This window comes from Labrus bergylta, chromosome 5 (assembly GCF_963930695.1).
Source record: "Labrus bergylta chromosome 5, fLabBer1.1, whole genome shotgun sequence".
In the NCBI taxonomy this organism is placed as follows: Eukaryota; Metazoa; Chordata; class Actinopteri; order Labriformes; family Labridae; genus Labrus; species Labrus bergylta.
In genome coordinates this window covers 8438629-8448054 of record NC_089199.1, presented here as the reverse complement: position 1 = coordinate 8448054, position 9426 = coordinate 8438629, and the positions used below count along the sequence as shown (strand labels likewise).

Below are 9426 nucleotides of genomic sequence, written 5' to 3'. Positions count from 1 at the left end.
GTTGGTAGCTAATAAATGGATGTGGACTTAAGCTTATATAGCCAACTACTCAAAGCACTTTTACACTGCATGTCACACCCACCCATTCATTCATTTCACACACTGATGGTAGTGATTGCTATGTAATATCATCCATCAGAAGTAACTAATCCCATTCATACACTGCCACTGAAGTAGCGGGAGCAATTCAGGGTTAAGTGTCTTGCCCAAGTACACAACGGACATGCTGCTCAGCTGGGGATTGAACCCTCCACCTTTTGGTTGAGACACAATGACTCTACCAACTGAGCCACAGCCGCCCTAATATAAGAGACTCAATTCTAACTCAATTAGAAAAGTTCAAAATTGGGACTTGAGTTAAGAACTTTTGATTATAAATTAAATGGTTGACGAAGAGAGACAGGAAAAGTTGGGAAGAGAGGGTGGGGGATGACATGCGGCAAAGGGCTGAAGTCAGATTGGAAGCCCCTGCTGCTGCTACGGGGACTGCAGCCTCTATAAACGGAGTGCACAATACATAACTGCTATTCGGTGCCCCCCTTTGCTCAGATTCTGTTTTCACTCTTTTCTGTTATGAGTCCATGTGGTCCAGGATCCTTCTTGTGCATGACAAGTGAAAAAAAACCCTGAATGTTATGATGTGGTGTTTCTTTTATGCCTCACTCTCAACCTTAAAGTTTCCCATTGATACTAACAGAGTGAGGCAATGCAATCACGACGGCCTGTGAAGCTGTTCAGGTTGGGTAATAACTGCCCCCTCCCTGTGTGTGTCTGTGTGTGTGTGTGACCTTGTGATTATACCCCAGTGTGATACTTTGGCCCGGCTGATTACCTGTCAGCAGGTTTTGTGCATCTGACACAAACACACAAATACACACTAATCACCACCCAGCAACAGACAACACCCACTGGGCAGTTTGCTGTTGCTGTTTAAAAGCACACAGACACACACACACACACACACACACACACACACACTCACACACACACACACACACACACACACATAAATGGGCCAATGCAAGGTCTGGAACATAGATTGTCTATTAAGGGACATATAAGGGGAACCCATGGGTCTAACATTGAGACAGTTTGTGTGCCATTAGAACTGATTTTATGTTGTCTGGTGTCCATTGGTACTGCGTGAGAGCAAATTCACACGCACAACAGACACAAACATTCATCATTCAATGAGCTCTACCATGGGAGAAGTGTAACTATTGAGGAATGTTTGGAGAAAATACCAGTTCCGCAACTTAACACCATTCTGCTTTATACTGGAGTTAGAGTCATATTTTAGTTTCAACATATGAGCTTTGATCAAAACGTTAAGTCATTGGTCTGTTTGGACTAGCATGTTTGAAGTCTGGTCTATCACCCATGCAGACATTCATCACTCACGATTTCTATTTTTGTCCTCTTCATGTGCAACTTCATATCTCTGCATGATGTGTGTATGTGTAACTTACATGTCACTGCAGCACTGAATTCTAATGTGATGAGCTCGGTTAATGTTTTTTTTTTTTTTGTTTTTTTTTTTACCCTGGAATCCAAAAGCTAGATTTTGTCTTTTTATCACCTCTTTGAGTTTGTTGACCATCTTAGCTTCACTTTTCTAGGTTATATATTGAGTTTTTCTATATAAATATCTATATATTTTCAAACAAGATATAGTGTAAGACAATATCATTTTTATTGATCTAGTTTACGTTGCATTAAAGATATATTATAGTTTCCTTCCGAAGTACGCCAGTTTGACTTTTTCTCTTCTCACTGTTTGTTCCTCTTCACTCTGTCCCGCCTCTCTGCCTCTCTGAGCCAAACTTGAAAATTGCGAGCATTACAAAATACAAAGCTGTATGTATCTTTGTTATTTCTTTTGTTTTATTTAAGATGGATTTTTTTTTTATAATTTTTTTTTTTCACAAAGAGCTATTCTTTTTGTATGGCATTCAGCCCAAGTAGATTTGACTCAGATCTGACATAAATAAATATTGCGATATATAATTTTCATCACCAGCTAAAAAATACCAAAATATGATTTTTGGTCCATATTGCCCAGCCCTTATGTTTGGTAGCAGGGTTGAAAAGTGAGCATTGAGATTTCAGTGTTTCCCACGCAAAGAAAATACCTGGGCAGGCTGCCCAAGTTTATCTGTGGCTGCCCACGTATTGTTCCGAACTGTTTTTTATTCATTCATAAAATTGATGCGTGCACAAGAGATTGAGAGGGTGACCGGGAGAGAGAGAGAGCGCGGTGTTCTGGTGTGTGTGCGTTTGTGAAGCAATGTAATGTTGGTGTTTCTTGCTTGTTTGGTATAAAAATTTACCCGCCATATGGCAGAGAGCTCTATGAAAGTTACTCACCAAAAGGGAAAATCTGCCTTCATTAGACACGGATGTACATTTTGGACCCTGGTCAAAAGCGTTAAGTGTATCATCACTTTTAATTAGGCTATACTTTCATGTTTATATAATTAGTTCCATACCGCTCTGTTTGTTACCGTCAGGTCTGCAGCTAAAATATTAAGTCTTTAACTGTCAGACACACCTAAAGAATATATCTCTGCAACAAATTAACGGAAGGGAATAAACGGCAGATATAACTCAGATCTAGTAGATGAATGATGGACTCTCAGATGGCAGGGTTATTGAAATAAAAAGGGAAAAATGCAAATATTCCCAGAAATAAACTTGGCTATTCTCCCAAAGTGAAGCATTTCAATGCATACCCTGTATGTAAGTAGCAAATGAACTTCCCTTATGCTTTTTAACGACAGTAGTGCATTGACGAACCAGTCTTTTGTCTCATGCGGTCTTTAATAGTTTTGTTTCACTATCTTACAATGTTCATTTATTTCTTTTCTGCATTTTGTGAGAAAGACAAAATGTCCAGGAAGACGTTTTTACATCTCTGAGGTGACAGAAGGAGTTCATTCCAAACTTGGTGTCCCTGCAGTTGCGTGGAGGACCTTTAGAAGTCAGGGCCCTCTTTCTTCAGGTTCTTGTAGTCAGTGCTGACGGCCACAAACTGTGGAAAGCAGGAGGAATACATTTAAATCTGCTTTGCTTAAATTATATTCATCAGTGCTGTCTTAAGAAGACTGCATGGTGAAAAAAGTGGCAGGGCTTAACATTTCTCCCAATACAAACACAAATACACATAAGCAACACAAACATTTTTGCCTATGATTTCATTTCTTTATACTTCCTCCAGAACAGTTTGCACACTGAATGATTTTTTGTGACAGCATGTATGTGTTCTTCAGACATTAAAGCCCTCCGACCATGAAAATCCTACATTTTTGCCCTGGCAGTGACTATTTCCTCCCTGTGTATTTTCTTTAAATGGTCTTCCATTAATATCATCGCCTCACTCCTTCTCCCACCCCTCTCTCACACTTCCCCCTCCTCATTAGGATCATTGTTTGGACTTCAGTGGAATTTCTATGCGAGACCTTTGCCTTGCTATCGAGAATTAAACATCCCGTGTCCTGACCTTTTGTCGGCAGCGACTTTCATTCCACTGGCAAGCAAGGCGGCCTTGAAACCCTTCGGAAAATCCTCTTTTTCTCTGAAAAACATATCATTCACACCTCTTCAGGGAGCTGTCAGTTGGTTGTTTTTCTGCTCTATTTTGGGTCAGCGTTGTTAATATTTTCATTAGTCTGTCTGCAGCTCTGGCCTTGTTCAAGAGGTACAGCAAATTATTACAGATCTCTAAAAGCTCCTGGTTCCATCTGCCTTAATTTGCTTTGATATACACTTTGTTTTTCTTTTGTTTGGACAGGAGGGAGCTAGATAGCAGACATGTTGATTTGAGATTATTTCTCCACTATTTGTTCGTCCAAATCTATTTTGGTAGGTTTTAAGGTTGTTGATGATGAATGTGAGATTGTCAGGGACATGTCAAAATTACTTCCCTGGTCGACATAGTTGCTGTAAGCAGGCGTGTGCTGTGATGTATTGTTTAAAGGAGATACAGTACCTTGTATTGGTAGGTTGGATCGAGTTTAGTCCAAGGCTCTGGGTTGTTCTTTTTATCCCAGAGGCTGCACGTGTAGAAAGATTAAAGACATGAGGAAGAGGAAAAAAAAGAATAAAAAAAGAATGATAGACAGAAATACAGATGAGCAAGTCAAAGAATGGAAAGAGCAACACAGAGAGAAATAAGACTTGTAAAAACAAAAAAATGAGTTAGATGTTACCAATTAGGAGTGAAAAGAGGACAAAGGAGCAGAAGGACAGAGACAAATGGAAATAAATTCATACATGCTGGATGGAGACTCAAGTTTGAAAAAAATAAAGTGAGGTGATTATGAGAGGAGGTGAACTCAGCCCAGTGACTTGGCAGTGCTCCTCTGTTCATTAACCAAAGTCTGGATTTCACAGCTCTCCACTGTGTCTGTCCACCCCCCCTACTCCCCCTTCCACCCCCCCTCTCTTCCTCCCCCTCTGGCAGCACATCACGCAGCAAATGCACAAACAAAGAGACCGGGAGGCTGATGGCGAGGCGGGCACGTCTCCCTCTCTCCCTCCATTACCACAAACACTGGCCGGTCTTTGAGGGAGAGGAAACCACTGACCACAGCACTCATCCTCAGCTGGTGATGAGGTCAGGCATTATGGCTGCCCCTTAGAACAAGTGCCTCTGTGTGGCCCACAATAGGATATGAACAGTACATATGTACTGTTTATGTTCAGTCACTGAGTTCACTGTTCATTTTAAGTATTACAGCTTCTGAAATATGGTAATTTTTTAGAAGTTTGTTACAAACTACAATACAATACAATGAGGAAAGATTTTTTTCAGTATTCAGTATTCAGTTTCCTTTTCTACAAAATCTTTAAAACAGTAATGGTACAGCCTTGAATTTATGTTCTCAATCAGTAATATAGAATTAGTATGCAGTGGTACTTATAAACTTATAAAGCTTTGATTATTCATACACAATAAAAGCTTTGTTTTGGTGTATACCTTACTTCTCACACACTAATTGCTAAAATGACAATAAGTCCTGATTCAAAACTGCTTCACTAAAAAGCGTCTCCCGCAGTTTCCACATAGTCTGTGTGCGCTGCGTACTACAGTGCCGTTTGTTCCCACGCTAGTCAATCAGCGCTACTCTGCTCCATATGAGATTGGTTTATCAAGGAGATTCTGGTGCTGCTTGGCTGGTCTTGATGAACTACCAACACCCTTTGCAAATGAAAATATATCTTTGAGAAATTAAGTTCAGTTCAGTTTGTTGCAGTCACTAAACATTTTTGTGTTTGGCGTCATGTTCGACTGTGTCAAATCTGACAATAACATTGACAAGTTGGAGGATTACCATAATAACTCTAACTGTAGACAAATGACAGTCTTACGTGACATGAGGTCCTCTTGCCAGACGAATCAGATAAAGACTGGCCCCTGTGATGCCGAGAGTCAGGAAGAAAAATTGCGGGATTAACTGTGAAAAAGAAGAGAGCAGCAGAGGAGAGGAGAGAGGAGGGGGGAGAAGAGAGCAGTTGAATACGTTAGTCCCAGACCACAGAGACTCATAAAGGTAAACAAACATATTCCATCAAGTGGTTGGATGTGATATGTACCATGAACATACACCTGTGAGAGAACCCCCCCCCCCACACACACACACACACACACACAGACACAGACACACATAGTTGTTATTCCTGTTTTTCTTCTCCCTGCCCTCCTCCATATGCATGAGGTCCAGGCCATGTGTGCGGCGGCTCACTGTCAGCCTGGGTTGAATGGGCAAGGACACGGTGGAAGAAAGAGCTGCTGTATGACTTTGTGTGTGTGTGTGTGTGTGTGTGTGTGTGTGTGTGTGTGTGTGTGTGTGTGTGTTTGTTTGTGTGTGTGTGTGTGTGCGCCAGTCTCTCCTCTTCTACACTATACCTGTCAGACTGAGCGACAGCATCACACACACACATGCACACACTCTCTCTCACACACACGCACACACAAAGCGAGACACACAAACATGCAGGTCTGAAAGCATGCACAATCGCTCACATGCACACAAGAAGACACACTTTTATTTGATGTTCTGGGATGTGATGATGACAGGAATTAAAATAGAAAAGCACATTAAGGGGACAGGGGGATAATGTGATATGTCATCTTAAACAGCCAAAGCTTAGCCGCGTCAATCCTCTCACTGCGTAGCATCTATTCATCAACACATATTTGCTATTAGAGACTCAGTGTATGAGACAGAGAGAGAGAGAGAGGGGGAGAGTGAGTCATGCCACCACTGAACAGCTGTTCTCAGCCCACACAGATCCAGTGAAGCTGTAGAGAGATGACAGTTTGATCAGGTTGAACTGAAGGATGTCACTGCTCAGCTGTATCCAGACATCTGTCTTCTGTCTGATTGCGTTGCCACTTGCTTTGTTGTTGATTAAGAGAACGTCTTGTGATAAAACTTTGATATTCACAATCTTAAAGCTGCTGCTAAGAGATGAAGAAAATTCTCGTCCCTCTGCTACACACTCATATACTCAAAAACAACTATTCGACAACTCTTGGACTGAAAAAATCAGATGCCAAAATATATTTTGATAGCAAGCTGCTGCTCATATCAGATTGGTTGAGATTCTGAATAAGGATGCCACTAACCATTTTTTTGATTGCGGACTGGGGCGCTTACAATTCAAATCCCCCAAAACTTCCTGTGTACTTTCTATTGATGTTTTTTTCCCCTTACCTCTGAATTCTTGATTTATTTCCTGTGAACATGAAAAAGGAAGCAAAGCACACCAAAGCTAGTGAAAAAATTGGTACTGCAGTCCAAATTCAAAACATTAGAAAGAGCTGTCTCCCTCCCCGCCTCCTCCTGCTTAGAGTCCATGTGCACGCAGGTTGCCATGTCCGAACACTGAAGCTTCAGTATTTAACCAGCTCTGTATCAGTCTTGAAACCTTTCTGTGTTCTAACCTGTCTATTTTTCAAATGGATCTCAAATATTCATCTCAGTTTGATCACGTTTCTGGTTGTGGAGCTTATTAGAAAAATACTGAGTCCTTTTAGGTCGGTTAAATCTGTTGTATCTGAACCACTTTGCTTGCCCGCTTCCATTGCTGTAACTCTGCCGTTTGCCTGGCAGACCGAGGGGCGTCCAAAACGGCTATTGGGGGGTTGCCTTAAAACTGCCTACTCTGCCATCCATCCATTTTCTTCTGCGTATCTCTTCTGAGGTTGGGTAGCAGGACCCAGACTTTCCTCTCCATAGCAACGTTTTCCAGCTGGATCTACCCCGGGGTCAACATTTTGAGTCCCCCAAACTGGAAACCCTCCTCCCCAGGCTGCTCCTTGAGATCCTGACAGAACCAGTTAAACAGCCCCGGGATCCCATATTCCCGCAGTACCCCCCCACATGATCCATCGAGGGACATGGTCATAAGCCTTCTCCAAGTCCACAAAACACTTGTAGACTTGGCAAGAATCGTCACCTCAACGTGGTGCAGGAGTTTGCGTGTCCTGGTGAACCCGGGAGCTGTGTTGTCGGGGGCACTAGCCCCTTGTAGGTTCTCCCAAGGCAAAGTGGTCCCGGGGGATGGACCAGACTAAGAGCGGTTCACAAAACCCCATATGAAGCAGAAAAATGGGAGCCAGTCACCTCGCCCGGGAGAGGGAAAGCGGGGCTCCGGAACAACATAGATCCGCCGCCCTGTAATGCCCACCACCCGCAGGGAGAGACATGGGAGTCGGGTACATGACAAGCCGGGTGGCAGGCGTAGGTGAATTCCTGGGCATGCTAATCCCCAACAGTGCAGACTAGAAAAACGTCCCTACGTCTCTGGTCAAAACAAATACAGACCATTCAGGACATGGACTGTATCTAAACTCAGAAGGAGGACATACTGATGCTGCACTGCTGTCAGAGAAGCCAGCACATAATTATATGTTTCCTTAATGTCAGATATCTTACATATTGCTCCATAAATAAGCCTCCGAAAATAAAGTTTACAATGCATACACACACACACAAACATATTAACATAAACACTCATACACCTACAATACACACATGTTATACCCTGACAGCAGACCCCCAATTTCCTTAATTGAAACCGTAAACAGCCAAGCTTTAACACACACAAACAACTCAGCTTGGATGACTGACACATGCCTACACACACCAACTCTTTCTCACACACACGCGCACGCGCACGCACGCACACACGCACACACACACACACACACACACACACACATACACACACAATCACACACCTCACACATGCAAACTGACACACTCTAAGTAAACAGCAGGACAGGCCTGTGCAGGGAGCTGTCTACTCTCTGGTTCGAATATCTTCATATCCCTCCACACAAGTGTGTTTTTCACCTTCTACAACTCAGCCTGACCGATATAGAAGGTGTTTTATACTTGCTGGAGTTCGATACTGTTGCTGCCCTTATTACTTTTCTGGTGCTCTGCCAAGCCAACTCTGTCAATCCATGAATTTGGGTCATCCTCCACATAGCTCTGAGGCAAGAGGAAAAACAAGCACTGACAGCTTATTATGTGACTTTCTTTTCCTTTCTTTCTTCATTCATTACAAAGCAAATTAACAGTCCTATGATACAATTAAATAATGTGAAGGCTTGGTACTTTTGTATTAGATTCAGACAACCAGTATTTATAGTTATTTAAATTTGTATAAAATGAAAACGCAAAGATCCACTTTCTTGTTTGAAAGCTTTCAGCTCCAGCTCTGTGTTTTCATTCAATTAACAGAGTTTTATATTACTGTCAATAGCTAGTCTGCCTGAATAATATTTTTTCAATGTCTGATCTGATTAAAAAAATATTATTTCATGACCTGCCAGTCTGGGTTAGGGTTCGAAAAAGTTTTGTTTGTACATTAAATTAATTTAGTTGCAATCTCGTATTATATCCTCTGGAAACACAACAAACATTTTTGAACACTAGACCACAAAATCCATTCACATTACACATTACATAAATGAAGTGAACCTACCCCTGGATGCTTCTTCGCATGTTGAAACATCATCCTTATCATCTTTGGTATTCTTCAAAGAAATCAATGGAATATACTTGAAAAACGTGACATCTAAAGTGTTATTAAATGAATACCTCTGTGCACATATAAAGAAAGAGCTGTTTGTAAGCTGGAGTAAATTATGTTGTCCAGTGAAACCTGTTGCCAACTGCCCTCTCCGCTCCATCCCTCCCTCCCTCTGATGACTGAGAGGGTCAGAGGGGACGGGGAGGATTGGGGGGAGATAGGGTGAGACAGTACTAATCCTCATAATCACATTTGTTGAGGACAGTCTATGTTTCCTCTGAGGCTCAATGGGTACTCAGTGTCCCAAACTGTTTAGTTGCACAACTAAAACAAAACAGTAGATGCTGAAATTCAGCTTTGTGCTGCCACAACAGATGC

The 9426-nt window shown here is 42.0% G+C and overlaps 1 protein-coding gene across 2 annotated transcripts; it reads right to left on the bottom strand.

Annotated features, from left to right (window-relative positions):
* Positions 1 to 2781: 2781 nt before the first annotated feature.
* LOC109986187 (NDUFA4 mitochondrial complex associated like 2) lies at positions 2782 to 9195 on the bottom strand. Of its 2 annotated transcripts, XM_065955520.1 has the most exons (5): positions 9001 to 9195; positions 5371 to 5456; positions 3989 to 4052; positions 3500 to 3574; positions 2782 to 3031 (listed from the first exon to the last, which is right to left on the bottom strand). In XM_065955520.1, exons 1-5 carry the CDS (start codon positions 9040 to 9042, stop codon positions 2975 to 2977), a joined length of 324 nt encoding a protein of 107 aa, XP_065811592.1. In that variant the 5' UTR covers positions 9043 to 9195; the 3' UTR covers positions 2782 to 2974. The 2 variants fall into 2 exon arrangements, with proteins under 2 accessions (XP_065811592.1, XP_020492370.1); XM_020636714.3 differs by lacking the exon at positions 3500 to 3574 and having other exon boundaries at positions 2787 to 3031.
* Positions 9196 to 9426: the final 231 nt, after the last annotated feature.

What these genes read in the sequence shown, in the direction of transcription:
- LOC109986187 (XM_065955520.1), bottom strand. Translation starts at nt 9,042, where the DNA reads ATGATAAGGATGATGTTTCAACATGCGAAGAAGCATCCAGGG. An exon ending in ATGCGAAGAAGCATCCAGGG is followed by an intron (nt 5,457 to 9,000) that starts GTAGGTTCACTT and finishes TCTTTTTCACAG; the next exon opens with TTAATCCCGCAATTTTTCTT. An exon ending in ATCCAACCTACCAATACAAG is followed by an intron (nt 3,575 to 3,988) that starts GTACTGTATCTC and finishes TATGTTTTTCAG; the next exon opens with AGAAAAAGAGGATTTTCCGA.